The sequence below is a fragment of the Gadus chalcogrammus genome, chromosome 5 (assembly GCF_026213295.1).
Source record: "Gadus chalcogrammus isolate NIFS_2021 chromosome 5, NIFS_Gcha_1.0, whole genome shotgun sequence".
NCBI classification, from domain to species: domain Eukaryota; kingdom Metazoa; phylum Chordata; class Actinopteri; order Gadiformes; family Gadidae; genus Gadus; species Gadus chalcogrammus.
The window spans coordinates 12,781,097-12,796,404 of NC_079416.1; the positions used below are offsets into that span (position 1 = coordinate 12,781,097).

The 15,308-nt window shown below is 50.0% G+C and overlaps 1 protein-coding gene across 1 annotated transcript in view; it reads left to right on the plus strand.

The window, feature by feature from the left end:
• eml5 (EMAP like 5) overlaps positions 1-15,308 on the plus strand; it is a 41,915-nt gene that overhangs the window by 23,400 nt on the left and 3,207 nt on the right. Inside the window, exons 14-35 of the mRNA XM_056591252.1 lie at positions 413-599; positions 878-983; positions 2,019-2,112; positions 2,638-2,738; positions 3,128-3,321; positions 3,709-3,820; positions 4,032-4,159; positions 5,550-5,691; positions 5,910-6,062; positions 7,250-7,381; positions 7,587-7,675; positions 8,270-8,446; positions 8,680-8,881; positions 9,135-9,261; positions 10,055-10,133; positions 10,664-10,793; positions 11,078-11,176; positions 11,441-11,461; positions 12,634-12,807; positions 13,488-13,696; positions 14,276-14,433; positions 15,136-15,250. Coding sequence (XP_056447227.1) covers positions 413-599; positions 878-983; positions 2,019-2,112; positions 2,638-2,738; positions 3,128-3,321; positions 3,709-3,820; positions 4,032-4,159; positions 5,550-5,691; positions 5,910-6,062; positions 7,250-7,381; positions 7,587-7,675; positions 8,270-8,446; positions 8,680-8,881; positions 9,135-9,261; positions 10,055-10,133; positions 10,664-10,793; positions 11,078-11,176; positions 11,441-11,461; positions 12,634-12,807; positions 13,488-13,696; positions 14,276-14,433; positions 15,136-15,250 — 2,929 coding nt within the window. The remainder of the gene's footprint in view (positions 1-412; positions 600-877; positions 984-2,018; positions 2,113-2,637; positions 2,739-3,127; positions 3,322-3,708; positions 3,821-4,031; positions 4,160-5,549; positions 5,692-5,909; positions 6,063-7,249; positions 7,382-7,586; positions 7,676-8,269; positions 8,447-8,679; positions 8,882-9,134; positions 9,262-10,054; positions 10,134-10,663; positions 10,794-11,077; positions 11,177-11,440; positions 11,462-12,633; positions 12,808-13,487; positions 13,697-14,275; positions 14,434-15,135; positions 15,251-15,308) is intronic.

Below are 15,308 nucleotides of genomic sequence, written 5' to 3' on the forward strand. Positions count from 1 at the left end.
CCTCCGCCAACTCAGAGCAAACACAAATATATGACAGTTAACGCACGTAAAACACGGTCATTCAGTCGAAAATAACACGCTATGAATCAAATTAATGAAATGATCGACCACCCACTGTTTCTCACTGCCACATCATCTTATGGCCACATCTATTCTAAACGACCCTACTCTATTCTGTTATGTTCTATTATGTTTTATTGTGTTTTTATTTTGTTTTATTGTGTAATATTCCACTCTACCCTGCTCCATTCTATTTATTTATTTAATTATATTGTATTCTATTCTACTCTACTATACTGTTCTACCCCACTCTAATCTGATTATTTTATAACCTCTGATGGACCATGTGCCTTGGAATGCCCCGTACACTGTTATACTCTTGACTGTATGCGTGTGTGGGATGGATGCTCAGCTACAGGGGCTACGACTGCCGCAGCAACCTGTTCTACACCCAGACGGGGGAGATCGTGTACCACGTGGCCGCCGTTGGGGTGGTGTACAACCGGCAGCAGAACACGCAGCGCTTCTACATGGGCCACGACGACGACATCCTCTGCCTGGCTATCCACCCCCTCAAGGACTACGTAGCCACGGGACAGGTACGTAGCCTAGCCTAGCCTAGCTTAGCCTAGTTTAGCGTAGGGACAGGTTGATAGCGTCACCTTGTTTAGCCAGACAGCAAGTCAGAGTGGACAGAACTTAACGAGCCTTTTGCATTCTGAACGTCTCCTTCCTGCTACCTGGGAGTTGGGTCGATCTCACACACTGGAACTTTACCTCTGTCTCATCCTGACCCAGGTTGAGTTGGGTTGAAATATTAAGTTTCGGGTGGACGTTCACTTCTCCTGTGTTTGCTTCTGTGTTTGGTTTTGTGCAGGTTGGCCGGGATTCATCTGTTCATATCTGGGACACGGAGCAGCTGAAACCCATGTCCGTGCTGAGAGGGTTTCACCAGCTTGGGGTGTGTGCCCTGGACTTCTCAGGTACGACCACCCATCCACACCTCCACACCTCCACCCCTGACACCCCTCCACCCTCAATACCTCCACCCCTCCATCCCTCCATCCGTCCAGCCCACCCCACCTCCACCTCTCCACACTTCTACCCCTCCATCCCATCCACACCTCCACCTCTCCACCCCTCCACACCCCTCTCCGCCCTGAGGGCGCTCCCACGCTCTATCTCCATCAGGTTTTCTCCCTGCAATTTAATCTGGCGCATGTATCGACTGAAGCCCCTTTCAGCGCACCTTCTTCGCTGGGGAAATCAATGGGCAAACAAAAACATGTCTGTCCTCGGGGATACGTGAGCGAGTTCACAAGCCAGAGCCTGAGTCCAGACGCTGCAGCGGTGGATCAATACGGGGCTGTCTGGCCCGGGCTGGAGAGCAGAGACATGGAAACGTGTTTCCAGCGCTGGCGTCTGTCAACACCCTCTGAAGTGAGAAGGGCTTGCCGCACCGGGCGGTGATCTATTGTGTCCATTAGTCTCAGGGCACTATGGTAATTCTCTTGATAAGACATGAGAACTTAATACAACAAAAGGATCAATGCTTTGTGATCTATGTTTGGGAGAACCAATAGTGCCTTTTCTAATTGGCCCCAAGTCAAAGGAGGGGCCATGATCTTTTAGCCAATACCAGGAAATTGCCTGACACAGATCTCACTCCCCTAGGAAGCTTGGCGATTCTCAATACTAAACTCACCCCAACTAGAAAGACAGTTAAGTCGTTAAGTCGGTTTAGTCAGTATTTCATTGTATTGCGTGTCTTTTTAATGATTTCTTTGGATCAGCGGCATTATAGTCTTTGGTATTAGTCTCAGCTGAAGGGTTCTCGGTTCAAATCCCATTGCCTGCACCCTGCCTGTAAGCATGCTTGAGCAAGACGGCCTGCTCACCTGCTCCTCAACGATATGTATCTAAACCTCGAGTCAGATGGCCTGGCTGGAACAAAGCGTCTCCTAACTGAATTAAACAGTAACACGGTTCTACTCTGATGTTCTCCTCTCTCCGTCCAGCCGACGGCAAGCGGCTGGCCTCGGTGGGCCTGGACGAAAACCACACCATCGTCCTGTGGGACTGGAGGAAGGGCGAGAAGCTCTCCGCCATACGGTCAGTACTAGCGGTGACCTTCACCTGGTCGTAGCTCGCTAGCCGAGCACCCCCCCCCCCCCCCCCCAACCCACCAGCAAGCTGTCTGGGCACCGGGATGAGGGGGGGGGGGGAGCGGGAGAACCACGGGTGTACTGGCCGGGTGTCCTTGTGTCTTTAGAACACAGTTTAACGATGACCTCCGCTTTAATTATGGATCCTGTCCAGGCTAAACTGAGCTGAAATGCACGATGATAATCGTTGATATAACAAGAAAGAGGCGGCGACAATATGAGTTGTCTGATAGATGATTCGCTTCAGCCAGAGAAGGGTTGAAGGGTTCAACTTATGATTCCTCCTGGCTTTATATTTGTGAATGAATTCACGTGTGTCTCACAAAAAATTTCTGATGCTTTTGATTTTCCCATGATTTAGACAAATACATAATAACCCATATCTCCATACTTAATTACCTAGACACCTGACATAGAGTTGCATTCAAATTTCTTACCGTTACATTTTTCTATGTTTTTGCTGTTTTTCCAGGGGAAGCAAGGACAAGATATTTGTGGTCAAAATAAACCCATACATGCCGGATAAGCTGATCACCGCTGGGGTGAAACATATCAAGTTCTGGCACAAAGCTGGTACGTTTCTGTTGTGCTTCTATCATTATTACCCTAACCCTAACCTCTATTGCATATCGCTAGCCTCACAGCATAATTGCCTAAGTCATATTTTGGCGAAAAATGTTGATGTCTAACCTAACTTTACTCTCCTAACGCTGCTGATTTACTGTGCCTCATTGGCTGGATCCTAAACCAATCAGAGTGCTTTTTACAATCCATGATCCCGATCCGCCTAAATCATCTGATTGACTTAGGCCAATTGACTCTATATACAAGATGAACCTTAAAATATGACTCAGGCAATGATGCTATGAGGCTAACAAACGATACAGACTTAACACGGTGGACCACAAGGGGTGATATCAAGAGGAAGCCAACGGCGGGGCCCGTGTGTCCCCTCCCACTAGGCGGGGGTCTGATCGGGCGTAAGGGCAGCATGGGGAAGACGGAGAGCATGATGTGCGCGGTGTACGGCTGGACGGAGGAGATGGTGTTCTCGGGCACGAGCAGCGGGGACATCTGCATCTGGAGGGACCTGTTCCTCATGAAGACGGTGAAGGCCCACGACGGGCCCGTGTTCAGCATGCACGCCCTGGAGAAGGTGAGGGGGGCGGGGGCGCACGACGACGCCGCCACAAAGTCGGTCGATTTACATTAAGGCCATTGGCAGACGCTTTTCCTCCTAAGCGACTTACAATAAGTACATTTGCCAAAGAAAGAGAAACGATATATCGCTGTCGGCGCAGCAAGGTTCAAAGGGCCAAGTGCGGATCACTCACAGTTGCTAGGTTAACCCATTCCCCGTACACAACCAAGATAGATAGGATGGGACGCTGCACCATGCTGGGTACTATGGGTGAAGCGCCAGGGGAGCGATTCATTTGTAGGGAGAGACTTTGGAGAGTCTGAATACTGGTAAAAGAAATAATGATGAAAATGAGGGTGACCGACCGTTTAAACATGCCTCTGTTATTGTGTGGCATGGCAGGGATTTGTGACCGGAGGCAAGGACGGCATCGTGGCTTTGTGGGACGACACCTTTGAGAGATGCCTGAAGACGTACGCCATCAAGAGATCGGTGCTGGCTCCCGGCTCTAAAGGTGACAGCGCTCCCAGTTTTCCCTCTGTGGTCCTCAAGGGTGCTAGCCCCACAACGTCCCGTCTGGAAGCCCCTCCTCCTCTCGGATCTTATTCCGTCTTTTTGTCTCGATGCCAGCGACGTTTTTGTTGTTATTTATCTTCGGTTTTCATTCCTTTCGTCGTGTGTTTTTTCTGACGCAATGTTCTGTCGATCCACCCTGGGCTCTGCAGGGCTGCTCCTGGAAGACAACCCGTCCATACGTGCCATATCGCTGGGCCACGGGCACATCCTCGTGGGCACCAAGAACGGAGAAATCCTAGAGGTGGACAAGAGCGGCCCCATCACTCTGCTGGTCCAGGTGACCACACATCTCTGCCCGTTCTCACCCTCCACCACACACCTCTGCACGTTCTCACCCTCCACCACACACCCCACTGCACGCTCTCACCCTCCACCACACACCCCACTGCACGTTCTCACCCTCCACCACACACCCCGCTGCACGTTCTCACCCTCCACCACACACCCCACTGCACGTTCTCACCCTCCACCACACACCCCGCTGCACGTTCTCACCCTCCACCACACACTACTGCATGTCTCGCGCTCAACCCATTCTGGTGCTCGAGCCATCCAGCGCATAAGCAGGGGAAACCCACAGCCACGGCACACTCTAGTAGCTCCAGATCAGCCGTCCACTGCATAAGCAGGGGAACGCACAACTCAAGCTCCACCCAAAGAAACCCAGGGCACCGAGTTTCAGCAGTCTATTGCTGGCTCACTGGTGGCAGTGAAGGCATAAGGGGAAGTGGAGGCCAATGGGAATCTGATAAAAGGGGAAAAGCTCTGCTGCTTCCTACACGCGTCGCCCTGCTGAGTCACAGTGGAGCCGGCTACAAGGAGTGATGAATTGCTGCGGTTAAGTGTGAATAGTTAATTTAGTTAAGTGGTGCTCCGAAGCCCCCCTGTTCTCCGACAGCCTGGGGGGTACTCTATTGATTGCAGTCATGCATTATTTATATTATACTAATAGGCTTTACATTAAGTATCAGGGGCCATTGTGATGATATTTTAAAGTGTTTTATTATTCATATGCTAGTCATTGTTTTGGGATGCTTCAGACGAATCTGCAAGCTCATGTTCTGTTTGCTCTGGCATATGGGTCTGGACCCCCTCCCGTTCACACAGATGTCTAGCAGACCTATCCCGGGGCAGCCAATCACAACCGTTTATCCAATACGGGGTGCGTTTGATATGATGTTGTACAGAGGAGCCTATGGAAGCACCGTTGAGGCATCTTCATTAACAAACAAGACAGCTGCCGCTGATGTGTAACACGCATGTTGTTGGCGATCTGGAAGATTTGGGCCATTAGCTCGATCTCCACTGTGTAACCAAAATAGGGGATGGATAGGGACCTAGCAGGCACTAATTTACATGACAATCTTTAAGGTTGCCACTTTAAATCCAATGCATAACTAAAATAGAGTATTATATTACAAAATAATCCTAGCTATTCTTCAACAAACATGTCTTTGATATATTAATGAAAATTGTTTAATTCAGATGATTTTCCCTGTTGACTCTGATGCTTTTAGGACCCTTTGTTTAGCATTAGTCACCTCCCTAGTCTTCATGCTTTGGCTTTCTGTGTGCGTGTGTGTGTGTGCGTGTGTGTATGTGTGTGTGCGTGTGCGTGAGCGTGTGTGTGTGTGTGTGTGCGTGAGCGTGTGCGTGTGTGTTCGCAGGGTCACATGGAGGGTGAAGTGTGGGGCCTGGCCACTCACCCCCACCTCCCCCTCTGTGCCACCGTCAGTGATGACAAAACACTGCGCATATGGGACCTCTCTCCCAGCCACTGCATGCTGGCCGTACGCAAGCTCAGGAAAGGTGAGGAGCACCTTCATCAGCAGTGGTAGCAGTAGGCTAGGCTACTGTTTTTATTCATGTGTTTTTTAAATGGAACAGATTCATTGAATAACATTTTGAACTTCATAGCACCTTCATTTAGCAGTAGTAGTAGAAGTAGCAGTAGCAGTCTATGTATACTTTTCTGTATAATTTCATTGAATAAGTTCAAGTTTCCATCTGAATCGGCTGCTCGGCAGGGGGCCGCTGCTGCTGCTTCTCGCCCGACGGCAAGGCCCTGGCGGTGGGGCTGAACGACGGCAGCTTCCTCATCGTCAACGCAGACACCCTGGAGGACCTGGTGTCCTTCCACCACCGCAAGGACCTCATCTCTGATATCAGATTCTCCCCAGGTCTGCTGCTCCTCATCCACACCCCCCGCCCCTCCCTCTTCTCTCAAGTACCCCTCCTCCGCTTCCTTACCCCCCCCTCCCCTCCTCCTCCTCCTCCTCCTCCCCCTCCCTCACCCCTCCTCCTCCTCCCCTTCCTCACCCCTCCCCCTCCCCCTCCTCCTCCTCCTCCCACTCCCTCCCCCTCCCCCTCCTCCTCCTCCTCCCACTCCCTCACCCCTCCTCCTCCTCCCCTTCCTCACCCCTCCTCCTCCTCCTCCTCCACCTCCCACTCCCTCACCCCTCCTCCTCCTCCCACTCCCTCACCCCTCCTCCTCCTCCCTCACTCCTCCTCTTCCTCCTCCCTCACTCCTCCTCCCCCACTGCCTCAACCCTCCTCCTCCTCCTCCTCCCTCCTCTCCTCACTCCTCCTCCTCCTCCTCCTCCTCCTCCTCCTCGCTCCTCCTCTCCTCCTCCTCCTCCCTCCCTCCCTCCTCCTCCTCCCTCACCCCTCCTCCCCTCTCTCCCAACTGTTCTAAATTCTGCCTGAGGAGAAGGAATGACCTCCAAAATTGTAATGGTCCTCCTCAAGTCTGCCAAGATTAGCTTTTCTTTGCCTCTTTGTTTCTTGGTTAATGGCTCAGACAGGTATCCATGCTGTCCTCTCCCTGTGAGATAGGCTGTGGTGCTGGAGGCTTGACCTAAATGAATGTAATAAGAGATTGGGGGAAACATGGAGGAGGATGGGGGGGGTGAACAGAAATGAGTGTAAAGAACTAGAATCTCTTGCCCTGACCTTAATCTTCAATGCAAGGTGATTTCTCATCACCTGACCCATACGCTTAGTCAACGTCATCCATAATCTACAGGAACACATGCAGAACACTGATATTTTAAAAGGAATTGGCTACAAATCATGACTACTATGTTTAACCGCTATTTAGACATATAGTGGATATTTTAGTCCATTGATCAAACTATTGACCATATGCTTCCTTGACGATGTTAAATCAACATTAATTTCAGCTGATTTAGTCGATACGATTGGTGAGAGAAAGTTAAATCTAATCATTGAAAAATCTCAAAAAGTGTAATTAATGTAATGGCTGGTAAATTCTGCTTTGCCGAGGTCTCCTCGTAGTGTGTTCCAGGAGCACCCCCCCGGTCCCTGTAGGTAACGCCTCACTCAACACACTGTGGATCTCTTCCAGGTTCGGGGAAGTACCTGGCGGTTGCGTCGGTGGACAGCTTCGTGGACATCTACAACGTCATGAGCAGCAAGCGGGTCGGCGTGTGCAAGGGATCGCTCAACTACATCACCCACCTGGACTGGGACAAGAGAGGTACGCACGGCTTAATGCTCCTCAAGCCTGCTCTACGCTAGCAAACGATGCACAGTCGATACCTAGAGGACCAATCCCAGCATGGATCCTAGCGGGCGTTAGCAGTGGGGGGGAGGTTATAGTTCTGGGTTATTACCCTTGTTGACATCGCTCTTTGATGAGTACAACGACTCACCACTGAACGCCGTCGTCCTTTCAATCCCAGGGAAACTGCTCCAAGTCAACACCGGTGCGAAAGAGCAATTGTTCTTCGAAGCTCCCCGTGGAAAGAGGCAGACCATCCTGGCTTCAGAGGTGAGTACCGGCCTCCGGCGCGAGGGCCAGGCCTGGGGGGTGATGGTGGTGGCCCGCGGCCTAGATCTGTTTCCTGGGTGGAGGGAGGAGGGAGGAGGGGAGATGACAAGGTGAAGGGCAGTGAAGCGTCTCCCTGGCTTGGCTCTAATGAGGCCCGTGGGACCGGGACGGGTGTCTGAGATGGTTGTCTTTATCGACTGCGACACCAGGACACCCTGGGGGGGGGGGGGAGGGGGGGGAGCGTTTGGGTTGGTGTGGGGGGGGGGGGGGGGGGGGGGGGGGGGGGGGGGGGGGGGGGGGGGGGTGTTGGTTGGGGTGTTAAGGTTGCTGTTAGGGCATGTATCATAGGAGCCACCAAATTTGCGCCCTCATTATGCCGTAAGCCCCCCCCCCCCCCACACCCACACACACACACACACACACACACACACACACACACCCACACAACACACACACACCACACACACACACACACACACACACACACACCTTCCTATCTCATCCTTGGTACCTATACCCATACTACCACCATCACCTCGACCTCCAACCACCCACCCATCCTCACTCCTGTCCCGTGTCTCCTCCCATCTCCAGGTGGATAAGATAGACTGGAACTCGTGGACGTGTGTCCTGGGCCCGTCGGTGGAGGGCATCTGGCCTGTGATCAGCGAGGTCACCGAGGTCACCTCCGCCAGCCTCAGCAGCGACAAGAAGGTGCTGGCGACCGGAGACGACCTGGGATACGTCAAGCTCTTCAGATACCCCGTCAAGGTGAGAAGATACACCTGCGTTTTAGTCTCCTGTCTGTGGAACACAAAGCAAAACGCTACAGACGTTCCCTGTTCGACCATTCAGCGGTGACGTGATGCGTCAGTGCCATTTTGCCTTTCGTTTTGTGAGTGAATTTGTGAATTCCCAATGTCTGTGAACACACCGCGGCGTGATAAGGTCAGGGCTTCCGAGGATCCGTGTTGACGTCACCGTGTCCCCTCTCCGTCCCCCAGGGGAAGTACGCAAAGTTCAAGCGCTACGTGGCCCACAGCACGCACGTCACCAACGTGCGCTGGACGCACGACGACGCCCTGCTGGTGACGGCGGGAGGGGCGGACACCTGCCTCATGATCTGGGCCCACGAGGCCGAGGGGCACCGCGAGATCCGCCAGTGTGACAGCGAGGAGTCGGACATCGAGAGCGAGGACGACGGAGGTGAGCGGCGCCTCCGAGACGTTGGCTTAGCTCAGGAGGTACAGCGGGTTGCCTTGTAACCGGAAGGTTGCTAGTTCAATCCTCCTTGATGAGTTCAGAGGTGTCCCTGAGCAAGACACCTCACCCTAACTGGCCGTCGCCTTGCGTGGTGGTCTCCACTATCGCTGTGTGAATGTGTGTATGAACCGTTGTATGTCGCTTTGGATAAAAGCGTCTGCTTAATGCCCTAAATGCCGTCTCCCTGGGCTCTCAGGCTATGACAGCGACGTGACGCGGGAGAACGAGATCACTTACACCATCAAGGCCTTATCCACCAACGTGCGCCCCATGACGGGGGTCAAGCCCCACATGCAGCTCAAGGAGCCCTCTGCGGACGAAAGGTACGGGGCCCGCTGAGGCCCCAAGAGGCCCTCCCCCCCCCCCCCCCCCCACTCTGATCATAACATCCATCATCCACCCAGAGATCTGTCGATGGACACATGCAGACAGGAAACGCCGAGCCGTCAGCTCAGCGCGGCTCGTGGTAGCATGTCTTCTTCAGTCCTTTGATTTCATACACTATGCATGAGATTTCACACCCACTCCCCCTTGTGGCCGACCCTTTTTAATAACGTAGACTCTTCGACTTTTCTTCTCTCCTGAATGGCTGTCTTATCTGTCACTGTTCCGCACCCTTCTTTAATTCCACTTGAAGCCAGGGGGTAGTCAGGTAAGCTCATGCATTTCAAGTCATTATAATAATACATATATACTTTCGGGGATATATCTCTTTTTAAAATGACGTGTGTAGATCGGATGACAACTTCTTACTTTCGATGTAGCTATTGCTGTGTATTATTATTAGACAATATTACACCAGAATATTTATTTGCACACTGCATCCCTAGACTATTGGTAGCTGTAGAAGCTCTTTCAGACTGTGTATGGCATTGAACGGTACATTTATTGTAATCGGTTTCTGGGCAGCAGTGAAGTGGTTAACAAAGTACCTTTTTCTCAAACTTTTTATTTTCTGTGTCTTGCTGCCATAAAGGGGGTCAAGGTAAGGGACATGCACTCTAAAAGTGAATTATTGTAGTTGCTGGTTTGTGAAGGCCTTCTCCATATAATCTGAGACAAATGTCTAGTGCAAGGTGTTGACTAAAGCTGAATGGTTCAACGCGTCTCTTTCAGACCTCCAGTCAGCCGGGCTCTGCCGCAACCAGAGAAGCTCATGACCAACAACGTGGGGAAGAAAAAGAGGCCCGTCGAGGTGAGACGTAGGATTTGTCCCGGTCCGGCCCACAAACCCCGTCCTGGCTCCATCTTGGTTCTAGCTTCTGGGTGCGAGCTGCATTCAGTTCCACCACTGCGAGCGTTTAGATCCAAGATGGCAAGGAGGTGAATTAGGGTCCATGAATTCCTTGTTTTCCCCGTGTACACGTGTACACACGTTTTCTGGATGGAAACCAATTAATATGGGCCATTTTGATTCATGGGTGTGATCTTGATTTTCTTTATGTATATATATTTGGATGAAAAAAAAAATATATACATATGATAGGATTTTATATGAATAGATGAACAAAGACAAACAAGCAAAATAAAGAGGACTGTTAGAGTGAGTTAAGTGCCGGTGCTGTACTGCTAGTTATCCTTCCACTGCCAAGGCCACCGTGCAAATTACCTCCAGACAGCCTCCTCAGAGAGCACCAGGCTCTACAGATGGTCCTCCCTTCATATCAGTCGTGTTGTCATGGCGTTGACCTCCCTGACTGTGGTCTTTTTCCGGCGTTCCCGCAGGACCTGGTGCTGGATCTGGTGTTTGGTTACCGTGGCAACGACTGCCGCAATAACGTGCACTACCTGAACGAAGGCGCCGATATCATCTATCACACAGCCTCCGTCGGCATCGTCCTCAACCTAACAACCTGTGAGTGGGACGTGGATATAAATAACACCCTAGCCACCAAATCATGAGTCACCACAGAGCATTGACACTCAAACAATATCATGCATTAACCTGTGTGTCTGTGTGTGTGCGTGTATGTGTGTCTGTGTGTCTGTGTGTGCATGTCTGCGCGCGTGTGTCTGCTTGTACGCGTGTGTGCATGCGTGAATGTGTTGTGCACCCATTTCGATATGTGCATATGTGTGCGTGTGCATGTGTGTGCACCTGTGTGCGTGTGTGTGGCCGTGTGTGTTTCTTCCTCCAAGCCTGCCAAAGTTTCTACGTGGAACATAGCGACGACATCCTGTGCCTAACCATCAATCAGCATCCCAAATTCCCCAACGTGGTGGCGACCGGCCAAGTAGGTACGTACGCGGGCTGGGAGGGGCCGGCGCACCTGTCCCTAGCCCCCCTCCTCCCTCTCTACACTCTACACTGTGGGGAAGGGGAGGTGGCAGACCACTGCAAAACATTGCCCACCCAGCCTCACGTCTTGTAGCAGTCAGACCCACCTGAGGGCTGAATAGTTTGGTGTTGCATGTCTTAATGATGAGTTTAATGATGTACGAATTTTGTGTGAAGATTGTTTATCGCGCTCCTGTGAATAATTGTTTCTTTTACACGTTCAGGTGACACAGGTGATATGTCAGGTAAGACACCTTGTTTAAAAATAATTCATATTCATGCAATAATTCTGATCACTTTGTAACACACTGTATTCCTTTGACACACTGCCATCTACTGGCGTTTGGGTGTTTTTTTCTGCCCTCCATTATGTCATCACTACCTTTAAAATATATTAAAAGGATTGAAAATGACGCTCGGAAAATAAAACTTTTAGAATAGTTCAGTGTTAAATGCCAATTCACACCAATGGTTTATTTTTCAGAGGCTCCCACTTAAAAGTTTATTCATGAAGCCGACATATTGGAAATTCAACCAACTCTTACAACAATAGTTTCAAGCAACACTTATTACATTTTATTCAATTCAATTTTAGTTGTATAGCCCTTAATCACAGCTACAGTCTCAAAGGGCTTAACAGGCCATATATCTTTAACACCCCCTAACCCTAGCCCCCCAGAGGGCAAGAGAAACCTAATTAGTAAGGAAAAAACCTTGAGAAGAAACACAGAGTGGGGGATCCAGGGATGGCTTGGAGACCAATGTGTGGCATAATTAACATACATACAAGCAAACATTTTAAATCATTTAGATAATAAAAAAAAAAAAAACGAAATAAGTCTATGGTGATGGGGTTCAGTCCTTTACCTCAGGGTCCATTGTTAAAATAAATTAATATAATAATATAAATAAATACTCCGGCCTGAGAAACAATTCTTCTGGTCTTGATTCTTCTGTTCTTGATTCTTCTGGTCTTGATCTTCTGTTCTTTATTCCTCTGTTATTGTTCTCTTTGCTTCTTCTATTCTTGATTCTCCTGGTCTTGATTCTTCTGTTCTTGATCTTCTATTCTTGATTCCCTGGTCGTGATTCTTCTGTTCTTGATCTTCTATTCTTGATTCTCCTGGTCTTGATTCTTCTGTTCTTGATCTTCTATTCTTGATTCTCCTGGTCTAGATTCTTCTGTTCTTGATCATCTATTCTTGTTTCTTCTGGTCTTGATTCTTCTGTTCTTGATTATTCTGTTCTTGATCTTCTATTCTTGATTCTTCTGGTCTTGATTCTTCTTGTTTTGACTCTTCTGTTCTTGATTCCTCTGTTCTTGACTCATCTGGTTTTGATTCTTCTGATCCTGACTCTTCGGGTCTTGACTCTTATGGTCTTGTTTCTTCTGTCCTCCTCCCTCTCTGTATCCCAGCCACCTCCCCGTCCATCCACGTGTGGGACGCCACGACCAAGCAGACGCTGTCTGTGCTGCGCTGTTTCCACTCCAGCGGGGTGTGCTCCGTCAGCTTCAGCGCTACGGGCAAACTCCTGCTGTCAGTGGGCCTGGACCCAGAACACACCGTCACCATCTGGAAGTGGCAGGAAGGTGGGTGTACACCACACACCCCCTTGCTCCATGCAAGCACGCACACGCACGCATGTGCACATGCGCACAGACGCACACGTATATGTACATGAAAACACACATACACACATGCACACAACACAAAACACATACACACATGCACACAACACAAAACACAAACACGCACATTCACACATTCACACACTAACAGATGGACACACACACACATTCACACACACGCACACACACACACAGGCACAAGCACACACAGACACACTCACACACACTCCATACCCTTGACCCAAGGAGGCTGAAGTCCCTTCAGTGTTGAATCAATGTTGACTATTTGGTCATTTACCAGACACTTTTATCCCAAAAGTGAATTAAATATACATGTCATGATGCAGGTGGCGATTATATATCTTGCTCAAGGATGCCTGCAGTGAGATTGCTGACTTTTGGGGATCAACCCCACTACACTAGCCATCCTAAAACCCTGATTGTCCGATATTATTTAAATGCATCTAAAAGTATAATATTCCGAGTCATAATCAGTCTGTGATCAGTGGTTGCTTTTGAAGCCTGCTACGAATGCATACACTGAGACCAAAGTGTCATTTGGGATTAAGTGTTTGACACTGCCTTAGTAACACCCCTCACACTGCAGGGAAACTCAGGTCTCACGGTGCATGTCTCCACAGGCGCCAAGGTGGCCACCCGGCAGGGCCACACCCAGAGGATCTTCGTGGCCGAGTTCCGGCCGGACTCGGACACCCACTTCGTGTCGGTGGGGATCAAACACGTGCGCTTCTGGACGCTGGCGGGCCGCGCGCTGCTCAGCAAGAAGGGGGTGCTGAGCACCATCGAGGACGCCCGCATGCAGACCATGCTGTCGGTGGCGTTTGGGGCCGTAAGTCGCTTCTCTTATCCCACATCACATACACGTTACATCACACAACGAGGGAGATGTCGAGATCCATCTCAGGAGTCAAAAAGGCTTTGGCGGTTGTAAGCAACCTCTGCTTGGCTTGGGTCGCTCAGCCCCCCGTCATACATTATGTTATTATGATTATGTTCTAATAATCCAATAACGGAACCTCACACACTGGTCTATTCATCTTATACCTCGGTCACAAACAATGGTTAGATATAAGCTACTTTATCTATAATGTTATCGGTTTATGATGGACTTAATCCGTTGAAATGAATGTATTCCTCCATTTGTTTTTGAACCGTTAGCAGTGGTGTCCGCCCATGATAAATAATGCTCACCCTTGGAAAGTTATTGACCGATCAGGATCGAGATTTACCCATGCTTTGGTATTATATAAGATGATACTTTTGGCTTGAGTGTCTTTGTCACATGCTAACTGATCCATTATGCTCCGATGCGAATGCCCTCCTGTCACTTTGCTGTTGATGTTGTTGTTGCAATGCTTGCCCTGCTCTTGTAGGTCAGTAGATTAGTGCAGGTTTGTTTTCTTTTCAGAATAACTTGACCTTTACAGGTACCATTAGTGGGGATGTGTGTGTGTGGAAGGAACACATTCTAGTGAGAGTAGTGGCCAAGGCCCATACTGGGCCGGTGTTCACCATGTACACCACCCTGAGGGATGGCCTCATCGTCACCGGGGGCAAGGAGAGACCGTGAGTACCGCTCTCTGTCTCTCACTGACTCACTCACTCACACACACACACACACACACACACACACACACACACACACACACACACACACACACACACACCACACACACCACACACACACACACACACACACACACACACACACACATACACACACACACATACACACGCGCATACACACACAGGTACTGGACATTCAATAAGATCCCATTATGTACCATATTGTATTGACACTTAAAGTGATATTGTTAGTGCTTGAATGATATACATTGATGGTGGTAAGAAGTCTTTATTTGCTGCTTATGACTTCTTAATTGCAGACCTTTGGTTTGCTTTGGTTTGTGGTTTGCACATGCCCGCTGCTTAGCTTTTGTGGGCCCTAAGCATAATTTATCATAAATTGGTCTGGGTCTTTCTCTTTTAGCAACCTTAATTTTGGGGGCCCCCGCTAGGTACCTGGTGCCCTACGCTCTGCGTACTCTGCGTATGGGGAGCGGTGGCCCTGGGTTTGCGTCTGTCTCAGGTCCTCAAATAATTACCAAGTGAATAAATTCATAGCCACCACGTTCAGCTCTTATAGTCGGCAGATGAATCAACAGTGAGCGCATGGTTTGTTTCAGCCCTGGTCGTCCAGGGTTCTGACGGCTGAGGTGCCCGTCTGTCCGTGGTTCTGACGGCTGAGGTGCCTGTGTGTCCGTGCAGGTCTAAGGAGGGGGGTGCTCTGAAGCTGTGGGACCAGGAGCTGAAGCGCTGCAGGGCCTTCCGCCTGGAGACGGGACAGATCATAGACTGTGTCCGCTCCGTGTGCAGGGGGAAGGTAAACTATTCATTCAGATTTAGGTCTAGTCGTGTCATTGCTGCCACGGTTGCGGTTC